The sequence below is a fragment of the Puntigrus tetrazona genome, chromosome 17 (assembly GCF_018831695.1).
Source record: "Puntigrus tetrazona isolate hp1 chromosome 17, ASM1883169v1, whole genome shotgun sequence".
NCBI lineage: Eukaryota > Metazoa > Chordata > Actinopteri > Cypriniformes > Cyprinidae > Puntigrus > Puntigrus tetrazona.
The window spans coordinates 19,931,471-19,944,799 of NC_056715.1; the positions used below are offsets into that span (position 1 = coordinate 19,931,471).

Below are 13,329 nucleotides of genomic sequence, written 5' to 3' on the forward strand. Positions count from 1 at the left end.
ACATTTCCAAGAAATATTACTGACAGTTCAAATTATAAATCATTGGAGAGGTTAAAGTTTTAATGTTTTTGCTCAACAATCTATGCTCATTCAACCAAGTGTTTTTTGTTTTTTCAATTTAGGCATGTCTGAAAATGGTAAATCTAAATGGGTTAATACTTTGTAAATACCTTAAGCATTTACGCCAGTTTGACCTGTTCAGGCAGATCAGAGGCCATTTACAAACATCATACGTATGGGCGTTGACAGGGTAATGAGTCAATTTATCAGCACAGGCACCTGCCTCTTCTCACGTTGCTTTTTGCAGTTATGCCTCTTCGCATTCATGACATGCTTTAGTGTAATAAGAATACAGGGAATCCAAGGGATGTCAGCGGGGCGCTGCATTCCTCTGAAACCTTATCCTCTGTTGGACTGTGACCCCATTTACATGCACTTCAAAAAACAGCTTATTCCAGGGCTGTTGCAGAAACATCATGTAAACACTTAATACATCATATTCCTTATGCTTTTGAAGAGATTAAGAAAGCTGTTTAAAACGGGCTATATGGTTCCACTGGAGAATGTAGCTAACATGTCACTTAAACAAAAGTGGCATTCTAGCAGATGTTTTTGAGAGTGCATGTGTGCTGAGAAGACAGGATTCTATAGGGAGATGGGGATGCATGTATAGGGAGATTAATAGTGAGCCTAATAGAGTGCATTATCTCGTTTTTTGTATACGTGCATGCACAGCTTTCAAACCGTTTAATGAGCGGATGGTAATGCATTTTCAATAAGCAGTGGACGCATCACATTCAGATAACCTAAAACAGATGTTAATAGGGTCTAAAGTGGGCCGATGTGTCACTGGGATCTCAAACTTGTGCTGCCAAGCAGTTTCGCCTCCTCTGCAAACAGTGAGCTGCTAACATTTTCTGTCAAGGAGGATAGATTGTCAGGCTGAAGCTTTTTGACAGCTGGTATCACAGCATTGAAAGAGCTGTCATCTAGGGACTTGAGAGTAAGAAAACGAGAACTGAAGCTTTCAACTCTTTATTTCTAGCGTTACTGTCTTTTCACCTCCACATGGTTTCTTTATCATTGTTAATTAGAATTTGGGTCACACAGCATGCAAACAGAAACATTTTATGCAGTACCGCACTGTCGCACTGTATTGGCCTGTTTGTAGTTTTTGATTCTCACAGCGACTTGGCATGAATTTATACAGCTATTTCACACTCGGTGTAAATGTATGTGTGTAGTGAGAAACGCTATCGTTTTCAGGTGCTTTACTGAGGTTAACAGGAACCTGTATGGAGTCTTCACAACCTGCAGCGCTCCTCTTAACCTCCTGGTGACTGCTGCAAACAAATGACACATGCGCTAGCCACAATTACTGTTATCTGTCTGTGCCAGGCTTGGGTTTCCCACCGACTCTGCCACAAGGTGCTCGATTAATGTGTCCACATGATGTCTCCTGCCTCCCTCTGCCTCTTATCTATGTGGGTTTTTTTTTTATTATATCCTGAAATTTAGGATGTTTGAGACAGTAGCACTTTAGAGTGTTGGGTAGAGTCAACTTTTTTCTGTCACAATTGATATACATTTTATGTTGTTCTTTATGTATTTAGAAGCTGTTACTCTACACTTCTAGGCTGTATTGTGATTTTGGTTGTATGTAAAATTACCAAGAAGCAGCACATTTTACAGTAACGCTTCATAATTACTGCATGCTATGAATTGTCACAAGTTTATAAATACAGCTTTAAATGCCTTGTTCTTGATTCATAAGCATATCTGTTGCAAAGAAGATTTAAAGGCTCAGTTATTTACAGCTGTTTACAAATGCTTAACTAACGATTCATAGTGTACAGTTATTATAAAGTGTTTCCTGTTTTATTTAATATAAACCCACTACTCTTCCGTATACCAGGAAGCAAAACCTTGTCACTCAGAAAGTAGCTATGGTTCAAAAAGTTGCTAAATGTGTCACAAAGTTGCTTAAGCTCAAAGTACATGCATACATGACAGACGCTACGCTCAATGCGTCCGATTGGATGCTGTGTTCACACGCACGACAAACATGTCTGCGATTGGCTCCGTGATCAGCGCTGCAAAACACACTGTTTGACACTGTTCACAGAGTGCTGTCACACAAATATACAGTTCATGCATGTGTACACACCGCTTATTGAATGCAGCCTACTTGCTGAGGCGTAGTGTTTATTTTTCACTGCAGCGTTTTTGAGGCTCCTTAATCTCTGTTTAACTAATGTGTGAGAAGATGTCCTGGGAGCCCAAGTGTTTGCTTTGGGTGGTCCTAAGCTTTCTGTCAGAAGATTGCGGCTGAGCTTACCTATTCCTCTTGCTCTCTCTCTCTCTCTCCCGGCTCACTAAACTGACTTTGAAGCTACTGAAGCACATGGTCCCTAGAGTGGCCGCGCTGTAATTAGTAAACCGAACTGCAGAAGCAATCTGCTTGTTCCTTGCGAGATCCCATTTTCTCTTGCCGCTCTTTGGTTGAGTCGCCGACTCATTTCACACAAACAGCCTTTGCGTTGTGATGTGTTCTCTGTCGCTGTATATCGATTGGTGGTTTTCAGGTGTTTGGTTAAAAAGGATGCATGTTAACATGCGTGTAAGGAGAGGGTCGAAGTGATGGGTTTATGTTTTCGCAGCGGCGGGGTGCGTGTGCTCTGTTCAGTATGGAGTCTGTCTGGCTGGTTTAAAGCCAGAAAAAGGCTTTGGTGTTGTTTTTGTCCCCTGTGGTCACAGATCTGTCCCTGTCAGCTGTTTCACTTGTTCACAGCTCTCCGAGAGCTGAAACCGAGATGCTGCAGCCTTTATTTTGAGACTTTCGCTGTAAGCAGTATCGCTGTTTGTATTGATGTACCACCTTAATAAGAATTTGGCTGGGACCTTAATGGCGTAAATGCTGACATAGCGGGACACAAGATGCAACCCTTCAAGTCTTATTATTTTGAAACCGATCGCAATTGTTTCAGTATTTAGAAAATACTGTATTTGTATTTATTTATTACATTTTAACCATATATAAATATATAAAACATTACATATTTAAAAAAGAAAACATGCATGTGTTTGTATTTATTCATATATACAAATATACACAGTTCCTACATATTCACATTCACATAATATTTTATTAATATGATTTTTACTTTGCACTATTACAGTAGCATGCAACAGACAGCAATACTGGTGCGAACCGTTAAAAGACTTTGGAGAGAATGAATACTAACGGGGCAAAATGTGTTGTCATATTTTACTAGAAAATCTTGGTTTACTTGCTGTAATTTACTAGCACTTTCTGAGTGAAAATTGGTAACGAAGAATAGTAAATCCTTTAGCCTTATTTCTATGTTCGTCCTTTTCAATTTGTCCTCAACATTAGATTGCAATTTAATGCAATTCTTTTAATTGTGTCTCCTGCAGAGTGTGGATACGGTGTGTTCGCTGTACCACTCCTTCCAGGAGGGCTCTGGAGGTCTGATGGAGGGCCAGGAGCAAACAGGACCAGAGGCTCCCACGCTCAGGCCCTGTCCGCGTCATATGTCCCCCACAGAGAGGCTGCGCAAGGTCATCCAGGAATTAGTAGACACGGAGAAATCCTACGTTAAGGTGAGAACTGACTCTGTAATCCCCTATTAACATAGTTGACTAGAGCGCTCACGAAGAGATCCATGCGGTCGTCCGTACGATACTCTGACTTCATTAATACTGAACTGTTTCGCCTATTTATGCAGCTCACATCAGTTAAGTTCTAAACCTGTTTAATGAAAGACCTGTGAGGTGAAAATGGCTGTTTTGGCAGAAGACGTGCGATGGATAGTTGGAAGAGTCTTTACCGAGTCCTGAAGGACCGCCTATTAATTAACTCCTTTAGCTGCTAAATAGAAACGCCTCCCCTCTCATCTGTTTTCTGAATAATCCCGAGGCTTGCATATGATCAGTTTTACCCTGCTGATGTTCATGGTGAACCTTTAGGTGGCATTAAAACTCTGCTGTAATGGTAATGTTCTCCTGGTGGTTAATAGGTGTCAGGAAGGTGTCTGATTATTCCAGCGCTCTGTGATTTGTGGGAGGGGGGGGCGGTGCTATCCCAGAGTCCTGTGCCGGAGCCATTTGTCTGTGATATGCTGCATTGGCACTGGCAGACCGCTATAAATCAGCCTAATGAGAATATTCAGGTTGATGCACCGACAGCCTAGCGATGCCATAACATGGCCACAGCACACAGTGCAGGTTTGGGAGCTGTCTGGGAGCAGATTTGAATTTTTGGTTTTGGTGACGCTAAATCATTGAAACCAAAAGACCCACAAGGTTAAGCTACTAGAGGTAACATGCGAGCTGTGTGGGTCCTAGCTGAACCGACAATATAGATTTGTCATCTACATCCATGCCTACATTTTGATGAACAGGGTCGGTGTGTTGAAACAGCATGTGATCCGATCATCTCTTCCTCTTTTTTGCTTAGTTAAAGTGTGAAATAAACCCAAATGAACATCAGAAGGAAATTACACAGCTTGTATTATGTCTGAGATAATCACTTAATCATTATTTAATTAAAAAGTTTACAAAGACTGCAATTTAAGAGTTTATATGCAACTTTATTTAAGTATTTGGGATTTTTAAAAATTGATGCGATTTGATTATTAGATTTTCAGTTTACGTTTTGGCTAAATGAAAACTTGTTTTTGTAGTTTAGGTAAAAAAAAAAATCACTCCAAAGATTTCACAATAACCAAACTTAATACTTAAAGGCGGAGAGTAGGGTTGGCAAATTGTACAAAGTGACCTTGCTTCATTTTTCCTATACTGTATAAAAGAAGAGACATAATTGGTCCAGTTCTGGCAAGAATGATTTTGCAAGCTGAGGCATCTTTACACTGCTGGATTAAAAGGATGTCTACAGAGTGCCATGCAGTCACTGTGCACAAGAATACATCAATGTTTAAATGTGTGATACACAAACTCTTTCTTTCAAAAACTTGTGAACTGCATCTGCGGACAGCATTAAGAAATGCACCAACAGCTCCTAAGGCGGCATTGCATGAATTTTATGAGGAAGAAATAAAGATGCATTGTGTGGAGCTCAGTAAAAATTACATTTAAGTTGGAGAATGAAGTACTGTCAAAGTACAGTTCAAATAAATGGTTAATATGAAACTGAACTGTTGAAAAAAAAATGACATGGTTCTGTTTTGCTCGACATCTATAGTTATGCCTGCTATACTGCCATTTTGTTAGCTTCTAATATGCGAGTGTGAAACGTATTATTGGACTCAGTTGTAATTTGGGGTCAGGGGCAGCGAGTTGTGTGCTCAGGGGAAAGGGGTTTTGGAATTGAGATTCCTGTAAAAACATTAACACAGCCTTTGTACTGCAACAGAAAAAGCATACTTTACTTGTGGTATTGTATATACAACTGAGTTCTAGTTTACACCGCTTTTAAAGTCAACAAGATGTTTGTGTGTAATATATATATATATATATATATATATATATATATATATATATATATATATATATATATATATATATATATTCAAACAATACAAGAGGGTTCATACATTTTTTATGTACCGCCCCGTTTAAGCTATTAATGAAACTGAATTTTGTATTATTTTGTCTTGTAGAAATATATCAATAATTAAGTGCAGGTACAACCTCTGTGCAAGGACAGCTTTAGTCTTGTTCCTCCTTGCTTTGAGTTTAGTGTTTTACATTTTTAATCACCTTGCGTGTTTTGTTTTCAAACCTTGTAAAAGGATACCTTAGTATTATCCAAAAAGAGGCTTTATGTAGTAAAACAATTCTGGCGATGCTAATACTCCTAGAGCTCATGATGTAATTTTGTGATCCGTTTCTTCTATACAGGATCTCAACTGCCTGTTTGAAATTTACTTGAAGCCCCTGCAAAAGGAGACCTTTCTCACACAAGACGAGGTAAAGCAAACCCCCTGCTGGAGCTAGTTTCAGGGGATCGTGTTGGATTGAGTTGTCACCGACTGCACAGTCATTCATTGCAGTGATACATCTTGGGTCATTTGCCACAAGCTTGCATGTCCCCACTAATGTGACTGATGCTAAAGACTTCAGCTTTCAGAGTGAACTAGATATGACCCTGACATGACTCAGGATATCCCTGTGGAAAGATCAGTCAATATGTGCTGAAGAGTGGTCCATATTAAAGCCCCGTTAATGGACACTAGAGCATGCCCTTGCACAAATTAGACAAGGACTAAACATAAAATGGCTTTACCGCTGCTTCTTAAGTTACTAGCGACAATTTGAGTGGCAATAAAACTTTAGCAAGAGGCCTGCGATAGATGGAGCTAGCACAACTAAAATGAAATCTGCAGACTTAAATCCATTTCCTGTGAAGTACTAGTACCCTCTGAAGTAATTTTCTATCACATAATGAAGAAAACTGTGACTTACATGATTTTGTTTTGTTGGTTTTTCATAATTTTTATTTATTTATGTTTTTGTGGATTTTCTTTGCCCAGATGGAAAGTCTATTTGGCAGCCTTCCAGAGATGCTGGAGTTCCAGAAGGTTTTCCTGCAGACCCTGGAAGAGAAAGATTAGTTCCTTCCCCAACTTTAATATGCTCGAGACGCCTGTACAGTTCAAGGCATGCCAAATGCATTAATTTCTTCATTAACACTCTCACCTGTAATATAGGAGAGATACACAACATTTTAGTAGAATAACTAGAAAAAGTTTTCTCAAAGAATAGATCACCCCAAAAATGTGGATTATTTTATCATTTGATATTTGCATGTGTTTTATTCCATGGAATACAAAAAGGCCATAAGATAGGCCATGATTTTTAATATAATAATGTATATAATAGGGATTAACCAAATAAAGTCTGGGTCGAAACCAAAATTCTAGATGCAAAAAACGAAAACCTGAAATTTTGTAATGATTATTTTATTAAATAACATGAAGTCATTTTTTATTTAATACAATTATAATGATATTGAATAAAAATAAATAAGTAAATAAATAAATAATAATACGTTTTTTTAATGGTAAAGAGCAGATCGCACTGTAAAATATAGCTCTTTATGCTCCATGGTAGAAAATCAAACAGACTTGGAATCACTTGAAGAATTGGTTCGTTGAAGGGAATCAGACTCAAATGAAAAACATCAGTCTCGAATCACTCTTTTGTGGCAAGCTCGCTTCTCTACCCATGATGCATCAATGCTGTCTTTTGTTTCTTATCCAGAAGCTGCTCTTCTCATTGGGTGGTTCGTTTTTGTATTACGCAGAGCACTTCAAACTTTACAGTGGCTTTTGCGCCAACCACATTAAAGTGCAGAAGGTTCTGGAACGAGGTACAACACATCAATCACATCATCTTTGAACAATAGAATAATAGTTTGTTACATGTCAAATAACTGAACCCATTTAATGTCTCTCATTCTGTATGGGTGCTTCTGAAATGTTTCAGGCTGGCACTGTCACAACACCAGTAGCCCTTGTTGGTTTATCTTTTCATTATTTTCTGCCGAGTATTAGTGATTAGCGACTATAAATGTTAAATATAATTTATGTGTGAAACATTAGCCTGGTTTGCCTTCTTGGGCAAACTGCCCAGTTAGAAATGACTGAGAGGCTGCCCTGCCCACATTTAAAGTGGAGAACTGTACCTCGGCTTCCTTTTTAATTCGTCCCATTACAAGAGGAGAGCGATATTCAGAGCAGCCTCAGAAATTGCACTTTGAGGGCTGTAAGAAACAGCACGCTCTGCTTAACCACTGCGGGGTAAGGAGATGAAACGTGGCCCTTGCACTGCAGATGCAACAACAGGAGTGTGCGTAGCAGTCTGTCAGCGGCGCTTGTAATTATATATTCTCACACACTGCTTCTGTTGTGCCAAGGTTTCCGTTTGCAAAGCGCAAACGACTTTTTGTGTCGACTTGTTAATTGCCTGCCAATTGCTCCCTGAAGTGTCAATCCATTTGGGGGCGAGGAGTGCCTCAATTACTGCTCTAATAGCTCCTCTTGATTTGAAACGACAATGCGAGGAATACATTTATCATTCTGCACGTTTTAGAGATGGTGGTGGTGGTTAACTCCCCTCACAAACTCCTGCCAAAACACCCGTTCAGTGCAATCTCGATCCTTGATACTCACCTTGGTGTTGTTCATCGCCTGCAGTGTTGCGCTTATACTGCAGTGGTTCTAACGAGGTGTCAGAGAGCCTGTGCTGCCTCCTTGTGGATGGATTTTGTGCCCTGTGCGCTCGCCTAAAGCCATTTACCTGCAGTGGCCATTAAGAACGTGTTATTTCTAGCTCGGTGGGTGGTGCTGGCATTTATGATTTCCTTTCGTCTGCAGCTAAAACAGATCGATCGTTTAAGGAGTTCCTCGACGCAAGGAATCCAACCAAGCAGCACTCGACCACACTAGAGTCCTACCTAATCAAACCGGTGCAAAGAGTCCTGAAATACCCCTGCTGCTGCTGCGCGAGCTGGTGTCGCTAACAGACACAGACAGTGAGGAACACTACCACCTCACAGGTACAGACACGCACACAGCAGGGCTCGCTGTCTGGATGTCGGGTTGTGGGTTGGTCATTGAGAATTTCAAAAAATGTTGTCCCGCTTTGTATTAAGCAGCTTTAACACCGATGTACATGTGTGCGTAGTATGTAACCACTGTGTAAATACACACTGGTACATAGTATCTACAGCTTTGTAACTACACACACGTTGAATGGACAGTTCCTGAGGAGTTACCATGCAAGTTCACTTACTTAGTTGTTTTACATCAACTCCAGATCCAACTCCTCCCACTTTACATATCCCTAAACCTACCCATCTCCACCCAAATTGTTTCAATTGCTCTCATACATACTATTGTTATAAAATGTAATGCATGTCCTGTTACATACACATTTGTACTTACACAAACCATTCTGAGGGTTGTTACACGTGTAGTTACAGAAATATTAGAGCTGTAGATACTTACACTGTGGTTACATACTGTGTACGCATCTAGTTACTAAGTGAACGGGTATTAGGGCCACAACATAAAATCGGACTAAAAAAAGTTATATATTTTCACAAATCTATCCATTTTACATATTCTGAAAGCAAGTTGTGACCAGGGCCCAGATCATTTTAACAACATTCATTGCTGAAAGGTTTGAATTGAATGAGGAAATTTTTTTTTATGTGAGCTAAACAGATGTATTACAGAAATATTCCCAGTAATGCTACTAAGGTCTGATTTTTTTTTTTTTTTAAATCTCCAGTTTGAGTTCACACAGTCAATTTGACAGCTATTTTTAGAAATCAAAGCCAAGAATTAGTTATTTTAAGACAGTCTTTTTTCTTATTACAGAGGCACTGAAAGAAATGGAAAAAGTCGCAAGCCACATAAATGAAATGCAGAAGATCTATGAAGACTATGGTGCGGTATTTGACCAGCTGGTAGCAGAGCAAAGTGGCACCGAGAAAGAGGTACAGCTGCACACAGAGTCTGAACGCATCGGGGTAATCCATCGAATTAACAGGATATTCAATCATCATCTGTCTCTTCTGTCTCAGGTCACAGAGATTTCTATGGGACAGTTCCTCATACATTCCTCAGTGATCTGGCTCAACCCATTCCATCGCTGGGCCGTATGAAAAAGGATCCCGAGTTGAATGTTTTTGGTGAGGCTCTGCTCTTTTCCCATGAAACCATATTTCTGTCAAAAGCACATTTCCCATGAAACCGTATTTTCATCTTTTCACGTGCCAACATAAATGTTTTCTATCTTAATATATTAAATAAATAATGCGAATATTAAAGTTTATTTTGTCACGCAACACTTTGCAGAGAGCTTTTTATAGATCTGTGAAAGTATGTTGGGCTTGTTTCAGATATATTGGCAGCAGTTCTGCAGCTTCAGAAACAAAGAATTCTGTCGTTTTCTAAATTTAACATATCTGCTTGACTCAGAGTCTCTGATTTGTCTTATTAGTTTTTAAGAGAGCTGTGATACTGCTGTACAGGGAGAATAACAAAGTGAGAAAGAAGATGGTAAGTACTGTTTTCACATCCGGTCTATTTACTTTATAGTTCCTTAATGGGGTCACTTTAAAAAAACATTTTCCTACATTATATTTTGACAAATTCAGTGACTCGTGTGTTACATATTCATCCATTAACATCCTTATTTCATGCTTTTGTTCCCCAGCCAACTTCAAAATCAGCTCATGGAGAGCAGGATCCATTCAAGTTTCGCTGGCTCGTTCCCCTGTCAGCGCTACAGGTTAGACTGGGCAATGCAGCAGGTAAGAGACACATCTGGCTTGTTAGAAGATCATAGATTTGTAATTTCCCCAAATAATCCACCTTTTGTCTGAAGACACAGACTGCATCTGGGAGCTGATCCACACCAAATCACAAAAAGAGGGCAGGCCTGAGACGGTGTTCCAGTTGTGTAGCAGGTTGGAATTGGTTCATTTCAACTTAGTATCTCATTTTATTCCATAAGGAGCTTAACATTTTACATTTTCTCATTCGCAGCACCCCAGAATGCAAAGTGAATATCATCAAGGTGATTCGCTCCATCCTGCGAGAGAACTTGCGTCGTAACATGCAAAGACTTGAGCAACAGCCTGAGAGAACCTGTAAAAGCGCCCTAACTCCTCTTGAAAAACTCTGCCAACTTCTGCTAGGCTAGGTCAGTGTGACCTCCCATTTACTTATGTCTGAACTGGCCAACATTGTGAAGCATGGATGTGTTGATGCAGTTTCAAGGCAAATTTATTGGTAAAAAAAAAAAACATCACAAGCTTTGAATGTCAGAACCTTTCAAAATATATAACAAAGGTCATGGCAATCAATTCCCTCAAAAGTGCCAGGACAGAGAGATTTGAGTAGCTGTGCAGCAAGTTAAGAATAGAAATCGTGTCTGTCAAGTGTCGCAATGCAGTGTTACATCAGAGATACTGGACATCAACGATATATGAAGTTTATTTGCAAAAACCTATAAATGTCACTTTAAAAAAAGCTGATTGCAGTGCATTATTCTCCACATGTTGCTCAATCTAAACGTGTTTGTCAAAATAGCAGATATTATGAACTTTAAAAGTATCAAAAGCCAGCAAGCACTCCTTAAGCGCCCATAAATCCTAATCCCAAGCGCCCATAAGTCTTTCGCGAATCAGAGTGCTATATTCAGGTCAGGTGACAAGGCTACTTTCACTTTGAAAAGATGCGCAAGCTGAGAGGAGTTTCGAGGATGGATCATTTCAAAAAAACTTGATGAAATATCTTCTTTTTAACTCTTATTAACATGTGATATCTTTTTGGTATAAAACAAATATTTTCGTTTAATATGTAAATTACTCTGTATTAAACTTATTAAATGTGGCAGTTATTGATATTACTTGGAATGCGCAATAAGATTTATAAAAATGGAGTTATCAATTCTTTCCCCGGCTTAAGCTTAAGCTAGTCCTGAACAACGTTTTAGCTGTTTCAACCGAAATAGAGGCACTGATGTATTTTAAGTCAATGCGAGTTTGTTTTTTTTAATAAAATCAATTAAATGTTCTAACTGATCGTTGGTTGGTGTAAGCCCTGTCCGTGAAACCGGGCTAAACAAAATCTCAACATTCATGACTGCGTTCTGCGTTGTGCCCCACAGGTTCTTCTCGACCCTTTTTGCTCTCCAAGCAGCCTTCAAATGAAAGTTCCAGCCCCAACAACGATCCTCTGAGGCTGTCTCTACCAGACTCGGACACAGCCAGCGTGAGCAGCGGAACCACCAGCAGTGCCAGCGCTCACCTGGATCCTCCGTCTCGCCCGCAGCGGAGCGGCCTCAGAGAGTCCAACATCATCAGTGACGAGGACAACGAGCCCAACGAGTTCAAAGACTGTCCCAGTGCCATCGAGGCCCAGTTCTGCAGGCTCCGGCTGACCGAGGAGGCCTCCCAGGCACCCGCTCCCCATGTGCTTCCAGAGAGCGGGGAAGTGGACACTCCGGAGAGACAGTCTTCTATAAAGCGAGCTCACTTCAACGCGGTAAAGCGCAAACCTGGCCGAGGCACTAGCAGTCTCAGACGCGGCCAGGGGCCCCTACTGAACATGCGTCGACATAGCCACTCTTTGGACAGCCAGACTGAGACGATGGCGAATAACGTGGACCTTAACTCACTACTGGAGAAGGAGTTCAGCGTGCAGAGCCTGACCTCTGTTGTCAATGAGGACTTCTTCTATGACAACACTGCGGAGGCCAAAAACATGACCAGTTCATAGTGAAAGTCATCCAGCAATCACAGAAAAAAAGCAGAACATGGTTTCAGAGCCTACATGCTTGACTTAATCCCATACAGCTTTCTAAAGTTATTAGCCAATTCAGGGAAGCAACTGAGGCCAGACAATTCATTCGCACCTTTTGTGGAACCACAGTTTGACAGACATTCATTTGAAATGGTGTTAAGTGTTTCGTGATTCTCCATGATCCACAGCACTAATTCGCTGAACTGGCCACATTGCAACCGTTTTGCTCCAGAGAACAAAATTACCTGCCTTCACTCTTTTTACGTGGCATCCTGATGCAAAACTAAGACCAGACTGCTCTCCCACACACACATACTAGGATCTCTCCGGCTACGAGAACTGAATTGTCAGGTTTTTAATTTTGCCTTGTGTTTTGGACACTACATATGCTTCTTGCTGCTTCTAAGCATTGCTTCTTTTTTGTCATGGGTTTGCTTTGTATAAACTTTTATTTATTAGCAAGTTTTTTTTATATTTCTTTTTAACAGGAATCCAAACTTATACTTTTGTTACAAAAACATGGTCGGTTGTAAACAATAAATCAGGATTAAATGTGCTATGCTGGAAATGTATCTCTAAATTAAAAGCCTGCAGTTGTCCTTTTTTAGTATGTTCAAATGTGTAAATAGTATTTTTTTTTCATGGATTACTGTAACTTAATTTTAAGAGTTTATATACTTTTGACACTTCACAGCCAAAACTGTAATAAAAAGGTGTCTGATTATATTGCTGGATTATATTCGTCCTAATGATTTCCTGTTTTCTGCAACGACAAAACAAAAACCTTTTTGAATAAAACGGAAATAAAATGCACACATTAAGTGACAGACAACTGAATCATGCTTTCAACACTGGATTTGAACAATATGAAGATAACAGACATGTCTCGGGGACACAAAGAACTCAAATCCTATTACCACACATTAAAAAGTCTAGGAAAAATTATTTATTCATCAAAGTCAAATTATATTTAGGTAACAATGTCAAACTTTTTTTTTCTCTCTGACAGATGGTTGTCAGCCTCTAG

General features: G+C 39.8%; 1 protein-coding gene across 1 annotated transcript; it reads left to right on the forward strand.

Annotated features, from left to right (window-relative positions):
• The first annotated feature begins 3,442 nt into the window (after positions 1 to 3,442).
• On the forward strand, positions 3,443 to 12,996 carry tiam2a (TIAM Rac1 associated GEF 2a). Its single transcript, XM_043263685.1, is given in 16 exon segments — positions 3,443 to 3,624; positions 5,884 to 5,952; positions 6,516 to 6,587; positions 6,589 to 6,642; positions 7,246 to 7,354; positions 8,361 to 8,476; positions 8,479 to 8,542; positions 9,369 to 9,487; positions 9,575 to 9,635; positions 9,638 to 9,682; positions 9,994 to 10,052; positions 10,210 to 10,306; positions 10,381 to 10,462; positions 10,542 to 10,672; positions 10,675 to 10,698; positions 11,668 to 12,996. Coding segments are annotated over 16 exon segments (1,842 nt in total). The 5' UTR covers positions 3,443 to 3,495; the 3' UTR covers positions 12,279 to 12,996.
• Positions 12,997 to 13,329: the final 333 nt, after the last annotated feature.